General features: G+C 39.9%; 2 protein-coding genes across 2 annotated transcripts in view; both read left to right on the forward strand.

The window, feature by feature from the left end:
* The first annotated feature begins 3,950 nt into the window (after window positions 1-3,950).
* Window positions 3,951-26,763, forward strand: part of LOC118216547 — a 46,790-nt gene continuing 23,977 nt past the window's right edge. Inside the window, exons 1-11 of the mRNA XM_035397823.1 lie at window positions 3,951-4,062; window positions 5,068-5,385; window positions 6,001-6,261; window positions 7,611-7,940; window positions 8,156-8,431; window positions 8,849-8,956; window positions 9,372-9,452; window positions 11,282-11,365; window positions 16,086-16,388; window positions 16,763-17,023; window positions 17,391-17,717. Coding sequence (XP_035253714.1) covers window positions 3,996-4,062; window positions 5,068-5,385; window positions 6,001-6,261; window positions 7,611-7,940; window positions 8,156-8,431; window positions 8,849-8,956; window positions 9,372-9,452; window positions 11,282-11,365; window positions 16,086-16,388; window positions 16,763-17,023; window positions 17,391-17,717 — 2,416 coding nt within the window. The 5' untranslated portion in view covers window positions 3,951-3,995. The remainder of the gene's footprint in view (window positions 4,063-5,067; window positions 5,386-6,000; window positions 6,262-7,610; window positions 7,941-8,155; window positions 8,432-8,848; window positions 8,957-9,371; window positions 9,453-11,281; window positions 11,366-16,085; window positions 16,389-16,762; window positions 17,024-17,390; window positions 17,718-26,763) is intronic.
* Window positions 21,537-26,763, forward strand: part of LOC118216548 — a 58,973-nt gene continuing 53,746 nt past the window's right edge. The window contains exon 1 of the mRNA XM_035397824.1: window positions 21,537-21,611. The gene's annotated coding sequence lies outside the window, so the exon portion shown is untranslated. The remainder of the gene's footprint in view (window positions 21,612-26,763) is intronic.

The raw sequence follows: 26,763 nt of genomic DNA on the forward strand, positions 1-26,763 counted from the left end.
TGGCAATGGTACTGTTGTCGACCCTGTTGTGGATATCAGGATATTGTCACAGACTTTCAGCTGAAGGTCCCTCTGTCTGCCTCAATCATATATTAATTAATTGATTTGTATATATATTTTTATGAGATTTATATATGAATCAAAAATTGATTCATATATAAATCTCATAAAAATGCACCCAAATGTACAAGGATAGAACAGAATCACATTGGATAAATTGTCAATTTATTGTACTATAGAAGAGTAAAGTATGTTACAGTCACATAGCAGAACATGGAAAAAGACATTTTTACTTATTACAGAAGCAGTGTCACAGAGACTGCTACTACTACTGTATATGAATTGATTCAGACTCTAGTTTTTGTTTGTTTGTTTTCAGTTTAAAATTCAAGAGTAAGTAACTATAATATAGTCACATACTGTAGCAGCACATTGAAAAACCCTATAGTATAAAATGCACACGTTTAAATACAAACATTATTTATTTATAACTTATTTTTAAGGACTATCACATAAACTGATACTACTATATTAAATTATCCAGGCTCTTTTTTCTTTATTTGTATGTTTGTTTTTAGTTTAAAATTCAAGAGGAGGCAAAAGTTTCAATGTTTCAGCATATTAACTTTATCAGTGAAATGGCTTTATATTCTAATGCCAAGCAGTAATTTCCCTCCATAATGAAATGCAATAATATCATGTCTTGTGCTCAGTTGGATCTCTGTATTTGGAATGATTTTCTCTTACTCAGGCACGTGCACAGATAGACCTCAAGGGGGGCTTGAGCCCCTGCTCTTTCGCCCTCTCACTCGACGAGTGCGCTTTTGGTCGGTGGTATTTATAATTTGTATTTCATATAAAGTACAGATTATAAATACCACCAACCAAAATACAATTATAATATATTATATATTATTGATAATTATATTATATTAATTATATATATTATAATATATGCACGGGTCCGCAGTGTTAGCATCATGCGTAAATCGCAACCCCTCAGCTCACAGATGTTTATTGTTAATTATTCCATTTTGATGGATTTAGCAACATCTGTGGTGACTGGTGGTCAAAAATGTTTCTATTCATGCTCCAAATACCATAGTTCAAATCTAATTGAAGATACTTCTAGGAGCACGTTGCGTGCATATTTTTCTTAAAAGATTAATCCAGCGGTGTGGGGGAGTGGGCGTGGTTTGAGCGTCGGCTGCAGAGAGAGAGAGAGTGAGAGGAGCGGCTCTCGGACCCTTCGTCACAACTGTCAGCTGGAGGTAATCAGCGCCGATAATTGTTAATTGTTTAATTGCGCTGATTGCCTCTGATTGCTTTCAACAGTGAGCCTGGGGTTTTTAAAAGCACGACCGGAAGCCGGAGGGAGAGAGAGGAGCGCCGGCGAGAAGACGGCGAGAAAAGCGTTGTGATTTATTTGAACAAAGAAAAAAAGCCACGGGCTTAAATAAAATAGCACGCAAGTGCTACGAACTGAAAACAGTGTCTCCCGTGAGTGTGTTTGGGTTAGGAGGGGTGGCACTCATTTGCCACAAGCGGTAATGTACTTTGGAGAAAGATAGAGACACACCATAATATTGACACACATATCAAACCTAATTTTAATGATGCTTTTTTGAGTTTTGGTCAAGTTCAAGTTCATTTGCGTGTGTCATCACATGTGAATACTTGGCAGGACTGTTGCACACAACAGTATATAGCCTATAAAAGAGCAATTACAGAACGCAAACACAGTGAAATGATATTGGCAAAAAATTTTGGCATTTTTTAATAAGAAAAATTAAGGATTGACACTTTAATTGCTGTATATTATTTACATCTCCCGTTCTTGAAAAATGACAGGAAATGTTTGTTTTAAAAGATTATTTTATATTGTTTTTGGTTCAAATGTTTTTGCATTCTTTAATTATGTTTATACTTAGGATGTGCACAATACCTACTTGTTTATCACTGATTTATTCATGATGCTTTTGTGAGTTAATTTTGTCTTGGTTGTAAATAGCTCAGCATACAAATGTTACTGCCAATATTAAAATACCAAGCCAGAACAAAGACGGTGCATTCTATACCCTGAGGTAACAGTGTTATATGCCGCAAGACACTACCAGCAAGTCCAGAAAGTTTGTGCGGAATGTTCCAGAATACAGCTGTGACAAGTTTAGCGTTCAGGTGAAGGATGAACCAACACTCAAAGTACTAAGCACCACGGTTTATTAATAACTAAAGACAACATGCTGCCAGACCAGATACCCAAAATAAAATACAGTTAGTGCCTGTGGTACTGACAGCAAATGCAGCATCTTCTGGGCCAAACCGTGCGAGATTTCTCTGTCCTTCAGCCCCAGTGTCACTGCAGGCAGAGCAGATAAAGGTGAATCCTGATTACCTGGCTGCCTACAGCTGTGACTGCAGGCCAAATGAACCACTTCCCCCAGCCCTCTGCCTGCAGTTACCACAGTAACCACACCAGTCCTCCAAAATAGCTTAGAACAGTTGGCACTTCCTGTTTTTTGAGCCATTTCTTGTAATGTATACCATGTTAAAAGGCTGGACAGCAGTAAGAAGGGCTGTGCAAGGCATCAGCCATGGCAATGGTGACTGCCACACACAGAGAAATGCAGACAAAAGACTGTAGCATGCTGCATGTAAACACAGCAACATACAGCACATGGTACCCTGCTACATGTAGCAATCAACATGAAAGTCAAATCATGATGAAATAAATAAAAGAACTAGACAATCAAGAAAACTTGTATGCGGGGTATTGGTCTAAACACCATGCATGCATTGTTGGTTGTTAGTTGGTTGTCCTTTAGCCATGATCTAAATATACTGGCAAAGGAGTGATGTGATGGGCATGTTTGTGTGGTGTGATGCAGGGCTGGGAGTGGCCACTGATCACATGGCGAACAGACGTTTGGCTTTCTGCTTTTTGTTGGCAATAAAAAGCCAACCCAACAGGATCCTCCACCAAACAAGGAAAAAGGCCAATCTGTCAACCAAACATTTCTCATGCAAAGTAATAACAAAACTCAGAAACAACGACTTGTACCCACAGCAGCCCATCACACCACTCCCCCTAAGCTCTCTCCTTTAGGCCTGAGCGCCAGGCCTTTTATTAGGACCAATGATCAGGTAATAGGCCACAGATGTAGTGACTACAATGCAGCACAGCTGAGGCCATACCTGTGTGTGGGGCTGGTGCTGCCCCCTGGTGGACAGCAACAAGCCAGCTCCCCACCTGGCATCATAATGGCTAGTGGCAGCGTGGCTAGAACTGTGAGTTGCTAAAAGTGCTTTTCCTTCCTGAAACTACACAGTTCCCACTTTTCCACAGATCGGGTTGAGCTAATATTAGATTTCTGTAAAAGCATTTAAGGTGGAGGCTCCCAATATATGATCATTGTTGCAACTGAACATTCTAATGCTGACGTAACAATCGCTGCTGGAAATCAAAAGCAATGGAGTTCTAGAACACTGACTCAGAACACTGAAGAAACATTCCAAAAAACCTACCCTGTCATTGTTCTGTGTTTCTGTCTCTGTATTTCCTTGTTGGGCCGCCAGATGGCATAAAGTCTTTGTTTGAATTTTCCTTTTGGAGTCTCCCGTGTTTTTTTACTCTGCGCCTGGGTCCAACCCCCCGAATCCCTGACATTATCTTTACAATGGTAGTGTGTGGAGGTGGGCCTGGCCATTTAGAATTTTATAAACAAGACACATGTCGGCACTTATTACAGTGTTTTTGTGAGTTGTAACTTCTTAGGACATTGCAGTGGTGACGACTATTTGGCTTTCTGTCCAAGGTCTTCAGGGTTTATTTGCACACAGACTCACAGCATGTCAGTGTGGTTTTGCTTGCTTACACCCAGCTTGTCAGACAATGAGTCAGATAAGGTACTTCCTCTTTGTTCAGCCATTTCTTGTAAAGCATACTTTGTAAAAAGGCTAGACACCAATAAGAAGGGCTGCATAGGGCATCAGCCATGGCAATGGTACTGTGGTGGACCCTGTTGTGGATATCAGGATACTGTCACATTCTTTCAGCTGAGGGTGAGTCCCTCTTTCTGTCTTAATAATATATTCATTAATTTATTTATTTATTCATATATAAAGTTCATGAAAATGCAGCCAAATGTACAATAATAGAACAAAATTAAAATGGACAAATCGTCAATTTCTATATCGTCACTATAGAAGGGTAAAATGTAATACAGTCACATAGCAGAACATGGAAAAAATGTCTTACTTATAAATGTCTTATTTATAACAAAAAGTGTCACAGAGGCTGCTACTACTATATAAATTGATCCAGGCTTTTTCTTTGTTTGCTTGTTTTCTGTTTAACATTCAAGAGGAAGCAAAAGGTTCAAAGTGACAGCATATTTCTTTTATCAGTGAAATGGCTTTATATTCGATGGTAAGCAGCTACACAGACTTTTCAAATATGAAATTAAATAATAACTATTAATGACAGTGTGATTAATATTGTTATTATATATATATATAATATTGTATGTTATTCACGCTGTAAAATATGCAAATTCAAGACATTTTTTTGCATAGTCACTTTATCATTAAGACAGATTTACAATCACTCCATACACTATCCACAACGGTCCATGTCTTTCAATGGTAAAATTCATAATACAAAAGCATTATAAGAAGCTAAAAATGTTCATTTATGATATGGAGTACTGTAAGCAGTTAAGGTTCAGTTTGCTAGCTCTCCACTAGTAGGCTACTAGAGGATGTTGAAAAGAAAGAAAATATCTTTGCAATGTACCACAACCGCATTGAGGACAAAAAAGGAATGATAATGATCTTGGGTCTAAAACCATGACAATAGCTGGTACAAGCAATACTTTCCCATCCTAGGCTAAAATATAACTCAAATGTTCATTATAGTTGTAGGGATTATATTTTTATTATATTTTATATAATATGGGATTAACTTTAATGAACTAACTGTACTTTGCCTCCATATTTAAATGCAATATTATTATGTCTTGTGCTCAGTTGGATCTCTGTATTTGGTATGTTCTTCTCTTACTGCAGTGTTGGTGCAGTACAAATACTTCCTATCTGAGCAGATACGGGGGGTCTCTCTACCAGCCCCTGCTGAGACCAACGGGACAGAATTCATCTGGGAGTGGACGTCACATGATGGAAGCTACACAAACACTCTGATAATAACTATACAGTCTGATGGAACGTATTCATGGAATTTGAAGAAGGCGAACATGTCTATTTCAAAAGAAAGAACATATGACATTATTCTCAGACCAGAGTTACAAAATGCAGGAGTTTTTACTTTTATTCAAACTAAACCAAAGAAAGTAAAAGTGGCCCAGTTTGAAGTGTTCGCTATAAAAGGTAAATTCAGGATTACATGCATTTTATAAATTATATTATTAATGAGATTACACAGTACCTCTTTCATACTATGTGTAAGAAAATATAACACAAAGTTCAAGTTATATCTTGTATTTTACATTCAAAAAAGCTGAATCTGAAATTAGATTTAATTTATACACATTGTAAAGCTGCCCAGCAAAATGTTAAGTGTTAAATAAACTCGTACACATTTAACACGGTAGCCACTGAACACGTTTACTCTGTCAAAGTTTAATTAACATTTGACATTTTACTGTGTGAATAATAAACCAATGTATGAGGAAAAGGTAGGTTGGATCACAGGGGAAAGTAGTGGCTCATAGTCCTCATGTTTGGACACAGTGCCTTATTAAATCTGAGGTGATATAGATCAGCATTGTCGATTTATTTAGAGTACATAGCACAACAAAACCAAGGTGAAAATTTTCACTTGATGGTTATTTTTTCTTCCCCCAATTCATAGAATTCCCAGCAGAAAACTGGAGGACTGCATATTGCTTAAAATTTGATGGCTGGTTTTTTGATGTAGCCCACACAATGATTTGATGAAAACATTCTAAGCTTCTCTGAATCAATTGCTCTTTGCTCTTGCAGTGGAACCGTTGAGCTGGTCCAAAGAAAATGAAGGTTGTGATATGATCAGGAGCTGTGAAATATCACGCCTTCCAGATTCAGCTACACTGGACTGGGAAAGGGACAGAGAACCTACTGCTAACACAACGCTGATCTACAACAACACTGCCCACATCATCATCCACAGTGCTGACCAATACAGTGAGGGATCATATTACTGCACACTCAGATGGAACGGAGCACTTATTTTCAGCATTCCCAGTACATTTGAAGTCAACAAGGGTATGTTACTATGGATACGGTATTCACTGTAGCATTTGCAAAAGCATCCTGAGCTTTAACCGTTTTTCATAAGCGAATTTATAACTGTGAATCACTTCTTTCATTACGATTAAAGATAAACCCAAGTAATGTCTCCATATTCTCTATTTGCGAACGGTTTTGGTCTGTACAAATGGTACAGATATACAAGTAAAGTATACTCCACTATATACCAAGGGCCTCATTTATAAAAATGTTCTTAGATTTATACTTAGTATTAAGATCATTCCAACGGTGTGCTTAGGTTCGATTCATAAACGATACTGAGCATAAATAACCTTGCTTACTCAGGTTCTAAGAAGCCCATTTGTAAATTACGCACCTGTGATCTATAAATCTCAAATGAACTTAAAATTGAGGGCACCTGAACACGCCTTACAATCAGCGATTTCCCCTTATATAATGCTAGCACAAATGAGGGTTTAGTCAGGAATAACCATGAACCAAAAGAGAAAAGCCCGTTTATTGGAAGATCATCATGCGCAAAAAAGCCATTCCGGTCTCTGAAAACTCTCTCCCTTCTAAAAGCACAGTTTCCAATGTCTTCCAATAACGCAAGAATAGCCATAGTCACTTTTTTCTAATTTGACAGACTATTTATAGAACATTGCATCCTGTTCTTCATTTAAAACTCTTTGCGTCTGCCAATGAATCCCTCACACCTTTAAATAATAAACGAAAAAACTAGCTAAAAAAAAAAACTTTAAAAAGTCACAGCACATGTTTAAAAATGACATATTAAGTATTTTAACATTTTAATACTGAAATTCCTTCAAACAGTACATGCAAGTTTTCGTCTGAGACAACAATAATTCACAATAAATGAAACAATAGGGTAAATAAGGGACAAAATGTAAAGTAGAGGAAGTAGAGCTCACTCACCCATTAGGTACTAATGACAGTTACTGTTGATGCTCATGTATTGTGATTTAAAAAATATAATAAAATTAAATAAGAAAAACTATAATATATACTCATAGGCCATGTATGTTTTGATCACAGTAAAGATTCATTCTTTGTATAATCAGAAAATGTATGATCTCATACCTTAAAGGGTTCATTAGACAAGTAACATACCAGCATGTCCTGTATAAAATCAGACTGGCCAGGCTGCCTATAATAGCTTTCATGGTGGGAGGTGGGGTATTTATTGTAGGCTATTTTTAATGAGGCCTGAGTTTTTCTCTTCCACCATCTCTGTGTGAGTTCATTTACTTTTACATGTTTTTCACATGTTGCTCACTACCTGTAGCAGTAGCATATGTGCTGACTGTGCAGACAGTCATTCTAACCACAGCTTTATTCCTCAGGTACACGTGGCACAGAGCACATTCTGTACAGAGGGAGTTTGAGCAGCAGTGAGGTGGTGCTAATCTGCCATTCTCTGATCTCATACGGAACAGCATATTGGCAATGGGAGCCATCGTCTGGGACAAATGCAATCCGTGTGGCCTCAGCTGATAAATATGAGAATGCTTCGATTTCCATGGAGGTCGATAAAGAGAGATTCTCATCTGAGGGCTTTGATGGGCCTAATTTCCCTCTGAGAATCTCACCGGTGAAGTTTGGAGACAGTGGAAGGTACTTCTGTTACTCTAAACACTCCCTGATGGCCACAGTAATGCTGGTAACTGTTCAGGGTAAGTTTGCACTTCAGGTTTGGCTGATGCTTACACAATTTACAGGACTGAATATATAACAGTATATGTTAACATGATGCTTATTAAAGTAGCCTTTTAAACAATAGTCTGTGTCATGCAATATAACAGACTATAGCCATTTGCTAACAGTAAGTAACAGAAGCATTGATTCCAAGTCATAAAGGTAGTACAACTACATGCATGTGCTCTCTCAGTCTCAGCAGTGCCCCCTGGTGGTCTGTCCAGGAATAAGGCAGTTGTGCTGAACTGTGAGGTATCACAGGTGATCGGCTCTGTGACCCTGGCCTGGCTCCGGATGAAGGGGGGCAGGGGGGAGATCATAAAACAGGAGGTCCTGAGTGAGGGGCACCCAGAAAAGATGCTCAGTCTCACCCTGCCCATTCTGAGCAGAGACCAGCTGCACTGGGCCTGTGCAGTGTTCACAGGGAGCATGCTCAGAGCACAGGTCCCCCTCACACTGCCAAAGCCAGGTACTAACCTCCAACCACAGGCACAGGATTCATTACAACTTAGGGGAAGACACTAAACCACCTAGTCTCTATAGTCAAATGCAAAGTCTCACAAGAAATACTAGCAATAAATAAATAAGAAAACTCTTCTATTTTCCTGTAATAAAATATTCACGGTAATAATATTAAAAAGTGTGAGTCTAGCCAAGTCATGTACCAATGCCACTCAAACAGAAAACAGAAGTGCTTAACTCAACATGATGTGCTCGCATCATTTTATTAGACAAAATAAGAATTTTTACTTTTAATACAGCTGAATAATGAATATAACTTTTAATATAACCTAGTAAAAAATGTACTTTTAATAGCTAAATAAATAAGAATATTCTCCCTGTTCTGAGCTCCCTAGCTAAGTTTCCTTCTTTTGTGCCAACACAGATAATCGCAGGGTGCTGGTGATCGGTTTGGCCTGTACTGCTGCTATGTGTGTTGGAGTGCTGTTGCTGTTAGGAGGTTTGTTGTTTCGGCATCTGAAAACAACAGCAGGTAAGAGCTCTTCACTCTGTTCCTGGTTCACCGCTCTGACAGAGCTTTCTAGAACACTTCCACAGCATTCTAGAGCATTCACACGAAAACAATATCTCATATTTTGTAACTTTGTCATATTTAAAACTCACTCATTCTTTACAAGTAGCAAATAGAGGGCTCAATGTGAAAGGAGCAGTTCTAAATGTGTTGCAAAGCTGCAAATGGAATTGATTTGATTGATTTGAAGATCATCAAGATCATCAATGACATACAACAGACAATAAAAACAATCTCATTTATTCTTTTTAAAAACTAATCCAGTTACAAATGCTAAGAAAACAAACCAATGCCATACACAAGATCAACCAAATATGACCAATCAGTTCCCAGAGAGATCGTTTTCCGTTTGCTTGAACGTTTTTTTCCCTCTCAGGTCCCTCCTCATCACCAGCTGAAGGGAACGGTGCAGCTGATGCAGTCTACAGTAACGTCACAGATGTGCAGCAGGGTCAAGGTAGTGTAGAGGAACAAGACTATTCACACATAGCTTTAGTCAGTGCAGTAATGTAAGGGAATACACTACATTACAGGCATTTATCATACGCTCTTATACACACTGACTTACACAGCTTTTTGCATCTTAAAAACACAGCATCCATTTATAAAGCTGAATATATAGTATACTGGAGCTATACAGTACCTTGCTCAAGGATACAGTAGCAGTGTCCTACCTGGGAGTCGAACCTGCAATCTTTCGGTTACAAAACTAATTCCTTAACCAATAGATTACAGTACAGAATGTACTTATAGGCCACATATGGCTTGATCATAGTAAAGATTGAATCATACTTCATAAATTTGCCTGAGTGATCAAAAATGTAATATGGCTCAGTGCTCCTTATATGGTAAATCATATAAAGTTATTTTAAAAGGTTTCCTTAAATATTTCTGTCTCTTACACTCCTATCTACATTAGCAGTGGATGAGAATGGTGAGTCCAGTGCAGCTGGTGCAGTCTATAGTAAGGTACAGAAAGTCGCCGGGCTACAGAAAGATCAACTGGCTTAATTGAACTATTGATACGCTGCATGAACCGGTGAACTAATTCACGGGAAAGCTTGCATTATGGGCCAGTTTCTAATCCTAGACTAAATTCAAAACTCCACTTGGTCCAGGAATAAGCTTAATCTGTGTTAGTGAAACCAGCCCTATGCGTTCCATGTGCCAAATGTGTGTGGGAAATTAATTACACTGAACAACTGGAATTGGGACCATTTTGGTGCATCAGACTGCACCTCCTGTACTTCCAAGGATGCACACTTAAGTAATACCTGAAACTATTAGTAATAGTATGTGTTTTTCTTATCAAAACAAAAGTGCATACCAGGGATTGCACCTTTGCCTTCTCTTAAAAGGCTGAGTTGCAGGTATGCCAGGAGTTCCACAGCCCGGACCATATTAATCAGACCTGGGTCAAATTCATATTTGTTTTGGATTCAAATAGAAGGTGACCAGAAGGTGGGGTTTGCACTTTCTGAGAGTATTTAATTGGTTGCAATACACCAGACAAGATCAGTAAAGTGTATAAAAGTATTTGAATCTAAAACAAATAGGTTTTTGACCCAGGTCTGAAATAAATTAAGGTTTAATTCTGGCTCAAAATCATTTGGTAAATATGAACTGATATGAGATTGTTAGAGGGTGGGTTTGAGGTTATGGCCACATCAGTTAAGCCTCATACACACCAGCGGTTATAGTTTAAAAACGGAAGTATACGAAGCCTCATACACACGTACACACCAGCATTAAAACCAGTTTAGAAAACCATTTCGGCTCCTTTAAACAATAAGAGTAAAGGGAGGAAGTGGGCAAACTGTGGGGAAAAAGATTCAGTAAAAATAGATCACTTGGTCATTCGACATGTAATTTCTAAACCAGAGGTTTATTTGCTACCATGTCCACAAGAGGGCGATATGCACCAAAAAAAAGACACACTTTTACTGTTAAGCAGAGGTGGAAAAAATCTGGGTTTAGAAAGGAAAAGTCCTCCCTGGTATTTTGTTCCAATCACCTGGATTTTCTAATTAGCTCAATCCACCAGCCAGGAGGTAGAACTAATTTGCGAAATCAGCCCGCTGAGTTGATGGGTGGAATAAAAACACAACAAAACTTTTACTTTCTGAGCCCTGGACTTCCCACCTCTGCAGTTAAGACACTCTGTACAAGCACAAGCGAGCCCTGGAGTCAGATTCAAGCAGGCGCCAGATATATATGGATTATACATTTCATACATACTTATATGTTTATATATATATATAACATTTTTATATATTTTCTTACTAGTAGGAAACCAGGATACCCCTAAAGAGGAGAATGACAGTGAGGAGCTCCAATACTTAATATTTTCCTTGTCCACTCCCAGTCTTGGTAAGTTTGCAGTGTTATCTTAATTATAAAATGCTTATGTTACTCTTGTCAGTTTATGAGCTCTCTCCAATGATTGTAACTGGAGCAACATCTTAAGTTTGGGCACACATTATCTTGGGGTGCAAGGGGTGCAAAACTCCATTCTTGGGTGGCTGGTGGTGGCTTTTGTTCCAACCAATTATTCTGGCCTAATTTTCTAAACCGCTGTTATCAACAATGCTGTTCACTCCATTGCTGGACAAAAATAAAATGCCTCTGCTAGAGATACACTAAATAAATCATTGAGATGATTAAATCATTACAAGCAGTCCTGAGTAACACTGAAGTCCAGCTGATCCTGTGGCGTCACTGGGTAAGAGATGCACACAGCTCATCCTGGCTGTCATTCTCAGTCCTGGGGACTCACTGTTTATGCTGGTTTTCCTCCCTACCATAATTGTAACCCTTAAAAGTAATTAGCTGTTAGTTGTTCTTAAATAGCCACTTAATGTCTGCTGAAGGATGACTTAACCATATAAGGTTACATAATATGTTATGCCAGAAATCGCTATGATCGATGGTAGCTATAGCTTCAAAAAATAAGTGGGTAAAAAGTGTTACCTGACTGTGGATAAAGACCAACCAAGCAAAGGTACAATCAGTTAATCTCAACGTGCAGTTTCACTAAGTACTTTTCCATTTGTTGAGTATACTCTATACTGAGGCGAGTATCACATCTGAGCAGCTCAACTGTGTGACCAAAAGATATAGCTGTTTTTGGAGAGGCAGGACTGAGAATAATATTATTTATGTTATTTTCAGTATTAGTACTGTAATGGTCCACATAATAATTACTTGGGATTGTAGGTGACATTTAATGAGTGGTAGCAAGGTGTTGTTACTGCTACTGAAGCAATTCAGTTATGAGAGTGATGTCATGGTTTTGTGTTGTTGCTGCTGATAGGTTCCCTGTTATCCTAACACTGCTACTGAAGAACTTCAGTTAGTAGAGGACATCATTTTGTGTTGTCACTGCTTGTGAAGAACTTTAGTGACTACAGTAAAGTCATTAATTTGTTATGTAGCCAAATTACTGTTTGACCTTTTCACCGCTGTTTGGTGTTGCAGACCCTCACACACAGCAACGCAGGCAGTTGAACCCCCAGTCTCGTTCTGTAAGTATGTTCTCTGGGATACTCAGGAGAACAGCATAAGGATTTTCTGTTTATGTATAATAATGCAGGCACTGCAAATCATATTGATACAACCAACAGTAGATGGCTAAATTCTGTGTATGGATGGTCCACTTTACTGAAACATTTGAATCAGTAACAGTCAAAACTCACAGTTAATTCACAAATATTTAGTAAACCGAATAATTTTATCTCACTTGTTTGATGGCCTTGTTCATCAGCCAAAATATTTTTTCGGTGTTCTAACTTCATGTTAACAATAATTCTGATGTCATATTTCTGCAGGACCAAGAAGAAAATGATAATGTGGTCTATGCAAGCATCTGCACAATGTAATATGGACAACTACTCAATTATTCAAATGGATAAATGAAACAAAATGCCCACATTTAAAACTTGACATTTCAATTCTGTTCAGTGCATCTCAATTAGAGATGGAAAAAGAAAATATGCAGATCTTACCAAGATCTGTTACTATGTGAATATGCCACTGTTGCATTCTGTTTTGCTAAAGGAAGTTTTTACATGCATCTGATAATATTTAGATTTTGACTGTGAACAACACAGTTGTATTCCGGAAAATATAAACATTAACAAGTTTTTTCTATACATTTTTTTGCAGTTTTTTTTTCTTTGTTTAAAAAAAGTGTACTCCAGATTGTTGACTATTTAATGTTTGGACAGCAGGGAGTGATATTGTTTGAGAAATAAGCAACATATTTATGTAAAGGGTAGTAGTACCTGGCTATGGAGGTGTGCTCTTCAGTGTGCTTTTATCTGTTGTTAAGAAGTATACTTTTTATTTTTAATAATAAAACAGCTGTGAAAGGAACTGCATTATTAATTATTATAAGAACCCAAAATAAAACAGTTAGTGACTGTGCCACCGACAGCATATGCAGTGTTTTCTGGGCCGAATGGACCATTTCCCCCGGCCTCTGCCTGCAGTTACTACAGTAATCACACCTCTATTCCAAAATAGCTTTGATAAAATAGAATTTGAACTTCCTGTTTTTGTGAGCCATTCCTGTGATGTATACCATGTTAAAAGGCTGGAAACCAGTACAAAGGGCTATGTAGGGCATCAGCCATAGCACTGGAGACTGCCACACACAGAAAAGCAGACAAAAGACTGTAGCATGCTGCATGCAAACACAGCAACATACGGCACATGGTAGCCTGCTACATATAGCAATCAAATCAGAAAGTCAAATCATGATGAAATAAATATACTAGACAAACAGGAAAAGATAAGTATGCAGGGTATTGGCCTAAACACCATACATGCATTGTTGGTTGTCCTTTAGCCATGACCTAAGTGTACTGGCAAAGGAGTGGTGTGATGGGCAAGTTTGTGTGGTGTGATGCAGGGCTGGGAGTGGCCACTGATCATGTGGAGAACAAACATTCTGTTGTTCATTGCCAATAAAAAGCCAACCCAACAGAATCCTCCACCAAACAAGGAAAAAGGCCCATCTGGCAACCAAATGCTACTCAGGCGAAATAATAACAAAACTCAGACCAACTTGCACGCATAGCAGTCCATCACACCACTCCCCCTAAGCTCTCTCCTTTAGGCCTGAGCACCAGGCCTTTTTTTAGGCCCAATGCTCAGGTAATAGGCCACTGCTCTAGTGATTACAATACAGCACAGCTGTGTCTATACCTGTGTGTTTATGTGGGGCCGGTGCTTCCCCCTGGTGGACAGCAGCAATCAAACTCCCTTCCTGGCACCACAGTGGCTAGTGGCAGTGTGGCTAGAACTGAGTCGCTAAAAGTGCTTTTCCCTCCTGAAACTACACAGTTCCCACTTTCCCACAGATCTGGTTGAGCTATTAATAGATTTCTGTATAAGCCTTTAAGGTGGAAGCTCCCAATGTGAGATTAGAATGTTCATACATGAACGTTCTAATGCTGATGTAACAATCGCTGCTGGAAATCAAAAGCAATGGAGTTCTAGAACACTGACTCAGAAGAAACATTCCAAAAAGCCTACCCTTGAAAGGGTTTTTCTTTACAAAGGTAGTGTGTGGAGGTGAGCCTGGCCATTTAGAATTTTATAAGCAAGACACATGTCTGTGCTTATTACAGTGATTTAGCAAGTTGGGACTTCTTAGAACATTGCAGTGGTGACGACTATTTCGCTTTCTGTCCGGGCTCTTAAGGGTTTATTTGCACACAGACTCAATGCATCTCAGTGTGGTTTTGCACCCAGCTTGTCAGGCAATGCGGCAGATGAGGCCCTTCCTCTTTTTTAGCCATTTCCTGTAAAGTATACCTGTGTAAAAAGGCTAGATACCAATAAGAAGGGCTGCATAGAGCATCAGCCATGGCAATGGTACAGTTGTGGACCCTGTTGTGGATATCAGGATACTGTCATCTACTTTCAGCTGAGGGTGAGTCCCTCTTTCTGCCTCAATCATATATTAATAAATTTATTAATTTCTTAATATATAAAACTCATTAAAATACATAAAAATGTACAAGAATAATAGAACCTCACAATGGATAAACTGTCAATTCTTTGTACTATAGAAAAGTAAAGTATGAAACAGTCACACAGCAGAACATAGAAAAAGACAGTCTTACTTATTGCAGAAGGAGTGTCACAGAAACTGCTACTACTATAGAAATTGGTTCAGACTCTTTTTTTCAGTTTCTAGTAACTATAATACAGTTACATACTGTAGCAGCACATAGACAAACCTACAGTATAAAAATGTATACATTTATATAAAAAGTGTTATTTATAGCAGAAACACTATCACACAGACTGCTACTACTATATTAAATGATCCAGGCTCCTTTATCTTTTTTGTATGTTTGTTTTCAGTTAAAAATTTGAGAGGAGGCAAAAGTTTCAATGTTTCATCGTACTAGCTTTATCAGTGAAAGTCCTTCATATTCCGGTGCCAAGCAGTTACACAGTCTTTTCAAATATTAAATTCCATTATAAAATTATTAATGATAGTGTGATTGATATTGTTAGTAAAGCAGTGTACATGCTGATTCAAGACATAATATTGTAACTTTATCATTAAGCCAGATTTACAATCACTCCATACACTATCCAAAACAATCCATGTCATTCAGTGATAAAATTCATAAAACACAAACATTATCAGAATCTAAAAATGTTCATTTCGGATTAAGAGTAAGGCAAACAGTTTTAATTTCTGTTGTGCCTCCTTCCACTAGTAGGCTACCACAGGATGTTGAAAAGAATATCTTTGCTATATGCTACAACCACATTGAGGACCGAAAAAAGTAATTATGCAGATCTTGGGACTAAAAGCATGACTATAATCGGTATAAACAATACTTTTCCATTGTTGAGTAAAATATAGCTGAAATATTCATTACAACCATAGGGATTACATTTTGAACTCTATTTATAGATCTGTACAATCGTCCAGACTAACCTGGGTTTAATCATCTGTTGTTTATCTTTAATGAACTAACTCTAATTTCCCTCCATACTGAAATGCAATATTATCATGTGTTGTGCTCAGTTAGATCTCTGTATTTGGTATGTTCTCTTTCTGCAGTGTTGGTACAGTACAAATACTTCCTTTCTGGGGAGGGACAGGGGGTCTCTCTACAAGCCCCTGCTGAGACCAACGGGACAGAATTCATCTGGGAGTGGACGTCACATGATGGAAGCTACGCAAACACTCGGATAATAACTATACCTTCCGATGGGAAGGTTAAATGGAATTTGTCTATTACAAGACAAGGGAAGTATGACATTGTTCTGCAACCAAAGTTACAAAATGCAGGAGTTTTTACTTTCATTCAAACTAAACCAGAGAAAGTAAACTTGTCCCAGTTTGAAGTGTTCGCTGTAAAAGGTAAATTCAGGCTTTGATGCATTTTATAAATTATATTATTAATAAGATGAGACAGTATCTCTTTCATACTATGTGCAAAAAAATATAACACAAAGTTCAAGTTATGTCTTGTATTTTACTGTATGTTAAATAACCTTTTAGAGAGTGAAGAATTGTCCATTTCTGAGTACATAGCACAAAAAACCAAGGTGGAAAATTTCATTTCACGGTTATGTTTTCTCTTCCACCTCTCCATAGAATTCCCAACAATTCCCAGACCTGGAGGGCTGTATATTTCTTTAAATTTGATGGCTTGTTTTTAGATGTAACCAACACAATGATTTGATGAAAAGGTTCACAAGCTTCTCTAAATCAATTGCTCTTTGCTCCTGCAGTGGAACCATCTCACTGGTTTACAGGATATAAAGGTTCTGATGTGATCAGGAGCTGTGAAGTATCACACCTTCCAGATTCAGCTACACTGGACTGGGAAAGGGACAGAGAACCTACTGCTAACACAACGCTGATCTACAACAACACTGCCCACATCATCATCCACAGTGCTGACCAATACAGTGAGGGAACGTATAACTGTACACTCAGATGGAACGGAGCACTTATTTTCAGCATTCCCACGACACTTCAATTCTACAAAGGTATGTTACTATGGATACGGTATTCACTACAGAATTTACAAAAGCATCTTCAGCATTAACCTTTTTTCATAAGCAAACTTGTGAAAGACTTTATTCATTAAGACTAAAGATAAATTCAAGTAAAGTAATATACCAGCACAGTAAGTTTAGAAACAGACCTGCCAGGCTGCCTATAATAGCTTTCATGGTGGGAGGTGGGGTATTTATTGTAGGCTATTCTGTAATGAGGCCTGAGTTTTACTCTTCCACCAACTCTGTGTGAGTTCATTTACTTTTACATGTTTTTCACATGTTGCTCACTACCTGTAGCAGTAGCATATGTGCTGACTGTGCAGACAGGCATTCTAACCACAGCTTTATTCCTCAGGTACACATGGCACAGAGCACACTCTGTACAGAGGGAGTTTGAACAGCAGTGAGGTGGTGCTAATCTGCCGTTTTCTGATCTCAGACGGAAAAGTTTATTGGCAATGGGAGCCATCGTCTGGGACAAATGCAATCCTTGTGGCCTCAGCTGATACATTTGAGAATGGTTTGATTTCCATGGACATAGAAAAAGAGAGATTCTCATCTCAGCGCTGTGGATTTAATTTCTCTCTAAGAATCACACCAGTGAAGTTTGGAGACAGTGGAAAGTACTTCTGTTATTTTGATCGCCACCTGATGGCTACAGTAACTCTGGTAACTGTTCAGGGTAAGTCTGCATTTCAGGTTTTGCTTATGCAGCATGAAATATAATGTATTATGTATTATGGGGTGGCAGTGTAGTACAATGGGTAAGGAGCTAGTATTGTAACGTAAAGATCAAAGGTTTAATTCCCATGTTGGACACTGCTGTTGTACCCTTGAGCAAGGCACTTGACCCACATTGCTTCTGTATATATCCAGCTGTATAAATTCTTTGTAATAAATTGTGTAAGTCGCTCTGGATAAGATGCCTGTAATGTAATGTAATTATGCTTACAGAATTTACAGGGCTGAATAAATAACAGTATATTTAAACATGATGATTATTAAAGTAGCATTTTTCTCCAATATTATGCATCATGTAACATAACAGACTACAGCCATGGGCTAACAGTAAGCAACAGACGTGTTGATCCCAAGTCATAAAGGTTGTGCACCTTACAGAAACTTGATGACTAATAATGGATGCTATCTGAATAAAAAATTTTGAAAAATAAATAAATGAAAATAAAAATAAATAAATAAATAAAAAATTATTTTTCAATCCATTTACATCAAAATAAAGCATCTTACTCATTTTCTGTCTGTTTTTCTGTTACGCTTTTGTTTTGTGAAATGAACTGCAAACAGAAATATCCAGACATTACAGTTTTTCCCAATTGCTAACACACTAAAACTGGTTCTTTTAGCAAAAACCAAATTATTACTTCAGTTCTCAGAGGACCAACACATCTCTCAAAACTATAAACACTTTTCACTTGTTTTAACACATGCTGCAAATTGTTAAACTTTTTCTGCAAATCTCTACAAACAAATGCTCTCATGAATCGCTGGTTACACACTGTGCTCATGCAACAAACACTAGTAGTCAAAACAGTTAACTCAAGTCATCACAACCTAAACTCAGGTAACACACCTTTCTCTAGGTGCAAACACTTGGCAGCAAAATTGTTTACACACCGGTCACAATCTCTGGATCAATAAATAGGGCCACAGTTTGCGTCTGTGTGCTTTTGAACAATGGATCCTCAAAATGGACAAGCTGTCCAAAGATCAGGAAGACAAAGGAGATGAAGAGGCAGGAGACAATTTGTCCCAGACGAAATACGTGCCACCTTGATTGACCATGTGCTGGTGCATGGTATGATGATGAGGGAAGCTGGACAGAGAGTTCAGCCAAACTTGAATCATTTCATAGTGGCATCCATTGTCCATACTTTCAGACAAGAAAACAGGTACTATAATTTACTGTAATGTTACATATTGTATCTACTGTACTGCTGTGAGAGGATATGCTGTCTATGTAATGCTGAAGTGTATTTACAGACTATATGTTCTTTAGATTTTATTGCTGTTTTTGTTTATAGTGCTACATATACTGAGTTCCTTTTATGAATGCTACTCTCCCTTGAAAATACTACATTTTTTTTGTTCCTTCAACTGTGTTGTGGTTACTGTACAGTACTTTTCACTCAGCATCACTTTTCAGTACTACAGATAAAATATTTGGAAATTTGCACACTCCCTCATTTGTTAGGAGTGTAACATTGCAAAGATCAAAATCTGAAAACCATAAAATAAGTAGAATAACCAGGAGAAAATAACTCCTGACGCACTGCTATAAAAGGTTTTTGCAGTAGTGCTTTGAATTTATCTCACTGGTGTGTTAGGGTAATCTACATTGTCTGTGTTTTCGATGGCTTGTGTGTGCCATTTGAAGGCAAAGTTTAATTTTGATGGAAGAGTATATGTTTTTGAGAAGATAATTTGAGTTTGGCATGGATGTTTGAGGTTTGTGCTGATTGATGTGTAGTTTTGGGATTGTGTTAATAGTTCTGAGAAAAAGGGGAATTGTTTCATTAAATGTGTCTTAGCAATCAAAAAAAACTGTAATAACATTCGCTCACTGGCCAAAATTATGTGGACATTTGACATCCATCTTCTCATCCAAAATTATGCACATTAATATGAAGTTGGTCCACCCTTTGCTGCTATAACATCCTCTACTCTTCTGGGAAGGCTTTATACTGAATGTTGGAGCATTGCTGAAGGGATATGCTTCCATCAAGCCAGCAGAGCATTAATGAAGTCAGGCACTGATTGGGCGATTGGGCCTGGCTCGCAGTTGGCTTTTCAATTGATCTAAAAGGTGTTGGGTGGAGTTGATGTCAGGGCTCTTTAGAGGCCAGTCAAGCTCTTCCACACTGTTCTCTACAAAACCATTTCTATATGGACCTCAATGTGTGCCTGGGAGCATTGTCATGCTGAAACAGAAAAGGGCCTTCCCCAAACTGTTGGGGAAACATGGAATCATCTAGAATGTGATTGTATGCTGGGGCCTAGCCCAAACCATGAAAACCAGCTCCAGAGTGTCCAGATACTTTTGGTCATGTAGTGTATCATAGAAAACCATCCTGCATGGGTGAAAACTTTACAATGGCATTACTCAGTTCTCAGTAACTCACCAACAAAACACAGTAATATACTGTACCGCTGTCTATTTGTGATTCAAGGACGGATGTCAAAATAACATCATAGGAATCCTGGGTCCTCCGCTGATTGACAGTGTAACTGAACAATAACATGTTAGAGGACCACCATCAACTTCCAATGTTCCAAAACTGCTGAGTGGAAGAAACAGGCTTTACAGAAATACCATTTCATGGGAATGTTTGAACCCAATAGTGATATGTAATGGGGTGCTGCTGCCCAAAATCAATGAGGCACTGTTAGTGATTCTGTACCAGACGAGAATCACAGCGAGTTAACACTGCACACCATGTGCCTTACATACATCTCTTTGATCTTCACTTCATATCACAATCCAACTGAAATATAATTAAAATAAGACCAGGTCAAATCCTAGTATATGGCTGGACCTAACACACTTCATCTAGCCAAGCAATGGTGTAACGTCATAACTCGGCATACCGATGGTGTAACTTGATCACTCACTCAGTCACAGACATGCCCGTTCATAGGGCTGGCCCCGCTGTTGCGGTCCAGCGAAAAATTTTAAATTTGGACTAAACAATTAGGCAACCAAAAGGTACCACTTTTTTTTTTTTTTTTTGTCTTATTTGTGAACATTTCACTCCCAATACATATTAAAATACTGTATCAAGTTTGTGAATAAAAGATCATTCTATAACCTGAAGTAAAGGTGTTAAATGCCACAAGACACTCCTGACATGTCCAGCAAGTTTGTGTGGAATGTTCCAGAATACAGCTGTGACAAGTTCCGTGTGCAGCTGAAAGGTGTACCAGTGCATTTTGTAAGTACAAAGCACCACGGTTTATTAATAAATGTGAATGAAGAGTCTCTAAAAGCGCTTTTCCTTTCTGAAACTATGCAGTCCCCACCTTACTGCAGATCCGGTTGAGCTATTAGTAGCTTTCCCTTTAACAGAAAGATCACAAATATTCATCACTGAACATTCAAATAATGATGTAATGATCACTTCTGGCAGTTGAAAGCAATGGAGTTTTTTTTTTTTTGTTTTTACAAAGGTAGTGAAAACAGGTGGACTTGACTATTTAGAATTGTATAAACAAGACACATGACTGCAATTTTTCTCAGTGTTTTCCCATCTCAGCCAGTTGTGATTTCTTAGGACATAACAGTGGTGACGGCTATTTGGCCTTCTGTCCAGACTCTTAAGGGTTTATTTGCACACAGACTCAAGGCATCTCAGTGTGGTTTCGCTTGCTTGCACCCAGCTTGTCAAGCCAAATGTCAGATGAGGTAGTTCCTTTTTGTTCAGGCGTTTCCTGTAAAGTATACCTCGTATAAAGGTTAGACATCAGTAAAAAGGTCTGCATAGAACATCAGCCATGGCAATGGTACTGCGGTGGACCCTGTTGTGGATATCAGGATACTGTCACAGACTTTCAGCTGAGGGTGAGTCCCTCTTTCTGCCTTAATACATTTATTTATTTATAAATCTCAGAAAATGTAAACTAATGCATGATGATCAATATCATAATTGACAAATTTTTTCACTTCGACATGCCCAGGGCGGGGATCGACCCGGCAACCCTCCGACTGCTCTTACCAAACATTTGAATGGAAAATTTTATAATACAAAAACATTAACAGAAGCTAAAGGTGTTAATATATGATTAAGAGCACAGCAAACAGTTCTAATTTCAAGCTATTTATGTTTGTCAGCTTTCCACAACAGTAAGTAACACCACGAAAGAGAATAAATGGAGCATCGCGTAGTTCTGGCAGGCCACAAGAGTCAAGCGCTTGGGCTGAATCAGCTGATGGCTCAGTTGAGTGATGTTCGCCTATCACAGTACATTCACTAACAGGGCGGTCTCCTTAAACAGCCTCCCTCTACTCATTCGGCTGCTCCTCCTGCATGCAAGCGCTGCACGTTGCTTCGTAAATCGGCACTTCTTCCTGCAATCCAGCTAAGGCACGCTGCCAGTCTAAACCATGTCTGCTTGCTACATGTTAGCTGCTAGTCTAAGCTCACAGCCTAGGCACTATGAGGAAGTCTTGCTATTTATTTGCATTGCTCCTTACCTCTAAGCTCTATAGCTGCAGCAGGCAGGCGATCCATTTGGGGCCAGCCACGCAAAGCGTTGTTTAAGCGGCATATTCCAGATATTGAGGATACCGGTGCACTGTCTTCACTGCTATCTGGCCAGGGAGCTTCATTCAAGGAGCGCTGCTTTGCGGCGGCCGCCGCCCCTCCATGGAGGACGCCATGTTCAAGCCTGGAAGCTGCTGCCACGTCCATATCTGCTAGCTGCAGATTCTTGCCGGGTAATGTCATCAACCTTATTTAAATTCTGCTGAGCTCTGAGTCTAGCGGTAAACGCATAATATACCAACTATTTCTATGGAAAGTATCTATGGCCTCCTCTAAAAGTCGCTAAATTGACAACACCGAATATACACATTCGATTGCGGGGACGTCTCACAGAGGGGCTGGTTTCACGAATATCGCAAGTCTTTCGCTAAAAGTGGAAACGTTCTAACATATGCGGGCACAAGTTAATGGCATGCTTATTGTCGAGTTTCTCACCACCAGAGTCAACGCTAGATGCTGTCACTGCTAAAGAATCCCTGGCGTGAATGCTTTCGGCTACCTTCCGGAACGCAGTAGAATTGGGTTGTACGCTACATCCCCTACTTGATCAGAGCGGGGTCTTCCAATCAATCGTTTTTAAGCGAATTTGGGATTCGTGCACGTAAATCTAAGCGGAAATGTCTGAATTTGGAAACGCCAAAGTTCTCACGCTTGGCTGAGATGGAAAAGTAGGCGTATCGATAAAGAATCTTTGTTCATTGTGAACGGCTAATGGATTAAGGGCAGTCGCTACCACGCAGCTACTAGATAGCCCCCATGTCTCACACAGGCTATAGTTTGTGTATTTGTAGGCTAATGGCCTACTTCCTGGTGTAAACAGTTATTCTGGAAGGATTGGGCTGCAAGATGGCAGTTAAACTCTGGCTGTTATAGGTTTGGCAGATTGACCATGGGCGGCAGGGCGTGTTGCAAAGAGCAGAGATGCAGAGTCGTCTAAATTGTTCAAAGCTGCATTCTACCCTTCGCTGAATTGCTACACTACAAGGAGTGTTAGACTGTTACCGGCAAGTAGGCTACAGCCAATGTTGTAAAATGCAAACCAGCTTCGGCTTTCAACTTCAGAAACAGAAAGTTTTCTCCACTGATTCACGATTTGCGCTTAAAAAGCCGGTTCCCTATCGGGACCCAATCATCGCGACAGAAAAATGAAAACATTAAAATCATATTGGTGTTAAATCTGCGAGGATACAATTTGGTTGGCTATCTAATTTAGCTGTCAGATCACGATGCTGAATGTTTAGGGATTGCTAATGTCCATTTTAATGAGACAAAGGCTTAACGTTGTCTCGTCCGACTGGTTCTCTCAATACCGTGCTGTTGCAAGACGCGAATACGTACGTTGCGCATTCAAGTGTATCGTTGTATTCCATGACACTTAAACGGGCGTTTAGGCTTATCACAGCGGAGAAGGGATTTGATGTAGCCTTCTCCACGTCACTGCTCTGACCTCTTCACCGTGCATGTGATCAGGCATGTGACCACACGACTGAGCACCATATGTTGAGAAAAAATTATACCTCCTGCTACGGACATGCTCCGCATAGCCTAGGTATTGGCCTCGCTGTCTCTACAATTGCATGCTCACGCGAATGGCGTTGCCTGTCATCCATTGCATCTGCTCCCGGTTATGGCTGGTTCCAGGCAGCTTTGTAGCATGTGCTTTCGCAACTTTGTCATAGTTTCTTTAATCGTACATTGCATTTCGTCTAAATAGAGTGCAATACGATGGCAAAAAAAAAAAAAAAGACTGGTTCCAATTCCTCTCCTAATATACTCATTCGGTGAGCATATTAGTAACGCAACGTGGCGCTTTAAAGCAGCCCACTGTGCCCAACTGTTAAATAATATTTGAATAGTGACGTATTGAAATAATTCTTCGAACCTTATTGCTTCGATGCCCGCCCTCGCCCGGAGTGGCCCTTATGTCAGCGATTTAAGCGAAACTCAAAAACGCGATCGCCAATCGTCTCGGCTTTCGGGACCGGGCTATGCATCTTTTCCAGCGTATCCATTTGGCAGGAGTTGCTTCCGATAGCGCAACACAAGATTAGCCTCGTCGTGACGCCTGATGGGCGAAAGCAGTAATATGTTCATCCAACCTCTGCAGAATGCTTTTCCCCCAAAATTTTTAAAATATGCATAGACTCTTCAGCCTCATAACTCCGTTCACAAACTGGTCTCTCTTTTAAGGCAAGAGTTTCAACCCCGAAGTACCCACTATTGGAAACTGCATTTCCTTATGCTTCAGGGTTCTTTGTGATCTCACCATGGCAAATATGCTTAAATTAGCTATATTTTGTATACACCTCAAGCTTTTAATCTGAGAAAATGAAGGAACTCGTGTCATTATTGCATACTATCACTGTTTTCCATCCTCTCCTCTCTGACCCGGTACCTGTGGTGGCACCCCCATGAGAGCCCTGAGGAGCCTTCATTGGGAAATGCCATGACTGGTTGCCGTTCGCCTCCGTCTCATTGGCAATGTGGTCCCCATTCCGGAGTTCTACACCACCACTCCTGCTCCAGTGCGGCAACGACAGCAGTGATGGTTCCCGGCATCCCCAGTGAAGCTACGGGGCTTTGGACATGTGCTTCTTTCATCCGTTGGCATTGACAATTTCTGTTCAAAAGCTATGAGCTTTGCAGTATAGGAGCACGGCTGCTACTGTCTACTGGCAAGTACCGGTGTCGCAGCCGCCAATGTTTCCTCTATAATCAGTTTCTGCTGCTGCTGCTGTTACTGCTGCTGGGTGCTACTGCTGCTGCTGCGTTACTGCTGCCACTACTGCTGATGTTACTGCTACTGCTACTGAAGCTGCTGCTGCTGGTACTGCTGCTGCTGCTGTTACTGCTGCTGGGTGCTACTGCTGCTGCTGCGTTACTGCTGCCACTACTGCTGATGTTACTGCTACTGTGTTGCTGCTGCTGCTCCTGCTGTTTATTGCTGCTGCTGCTGCTGCTGCTACTACTACCGAACAAGGATTCATTACACTAATATGAGTAGTATATTTCCCTCTAATTGGTTTAAATCTCTGTGCTGGGGGGAAATACCAACAAGCTGTTGGTACACATAGCCTAATAATATTTGGTGATTAGTTTGAATGGCCTTGGGCTTACGAGGTAGCTAAGCCACTGACTGACATGCTTGTCACAATCAACAACCTGAGCCGGCCAGAGGAGGATGGGTTTCCCCCTTGAGCCTAGTTCCTTCCGAGAATTCTTCCTATCTGCCACAGGGAGTTTTCCTTGCCACTGTCGCCTTAGGCTTGCTTCTGTGGGGGTTCAGGCCAGGGTTGTCCGTAAAGTGCATTGTGACAACTGCCGTAAAATACACTATACAAATAAATTTGATTGATAGAAGCCAAGGCCATACACGTAGGCATAGCCTTCAACATTACAAATAGTATTTTCCCCTGGTTTAATTTTACTCTTGCTTCAGGGGAAAGGCCAAAAAAAAAAAAAAAAAAAAAAAAGCTTGGTACACTGACCCACAATGTTAGAACGGCCTCGAGCTGACCGGATGAAGGGCCCTTCCGGTAGCCGAATGGCATTTCACATAGTCATCACTTCAGCCGGAGACTAAGTACTAACAACATGTCGGCTGGTTGTTTTGGGGGTTTTTGCTGCTGCCCCCTCCCGTTCTTGTCCATGCATGCTTGTATGGATGGCAATGAGTGAGGATTCATTTACACTGATGCAGGTAGTAGCATATTTAAATCTCGGCGCTCGAGGGGAAATACCGACAAGCTGTCGGTACACATAGCCTAATATTACATCTCACATAGTATGTTCCCCTGGTTTATTAATTAATAATACATTTAAGTATTGGCCTCAGGGGAACGTCCAACATGCTATTGGTACACATAACCACTGATCCACGTAAAAAATAGACGGCCTCAAGCCGAAAGGCTCGGCTGGACGAAGGGCTTCCTCCAGGTGGTCGTACACATAGTCACCACATCAGCCGGAGACACTTATTAATAGCACGTCGGCATATGGTTGTTTTGGGGTTTGGCTGCTGGCCTCCCGGCCTTATCCACGCGGGCTGCGTGGTTGGCGGGAGAGCTCCGGAACAGAGCCATACCGCCAAACATAACTGTATTGCCTTTATTGTCAATAAAGTTCTACTTTGATGACAGTGGTCCTGACAGAAATGGAGCATCGCGTAGTTCTGGCAGGCCACGAGAGTCAAGCGCTCCGGCTGAATCAGCTGATGGCTCAGCTGAGTGATGTTCGCCTATCACAGTACATTCACTAACAGGGCGGTCTACTTAAACAGCCTCCCTCTACTCATTCGGCTGCTCCTCCTGCATGCAAGCGCTGCACGTTGCTTCGTAAATCCCCTCCACCACCCCAGCTCCATCCCCATGCGTCAAGAATTTGCATTTCTCCATCCCTATGTATTAAGAACTTGCTTTGCTGCTGGATCTGTTCTGTGTGTACCCCTCT

This window comes from Anguilla anguilla, chromosome 17 (assembly GCF_013347855.1).
Source record: "Anguilla anguilla isolate fAngAng1 chromosome 17, fAngAng1.pri, whole genome shotgun sequence".
Lineage (NCBI taxonomy): Eukaryota > Metazoa > Chordata > Actinopteri > Anguilliformes > Anguillidae > Anguilla > Anguilla anguilla.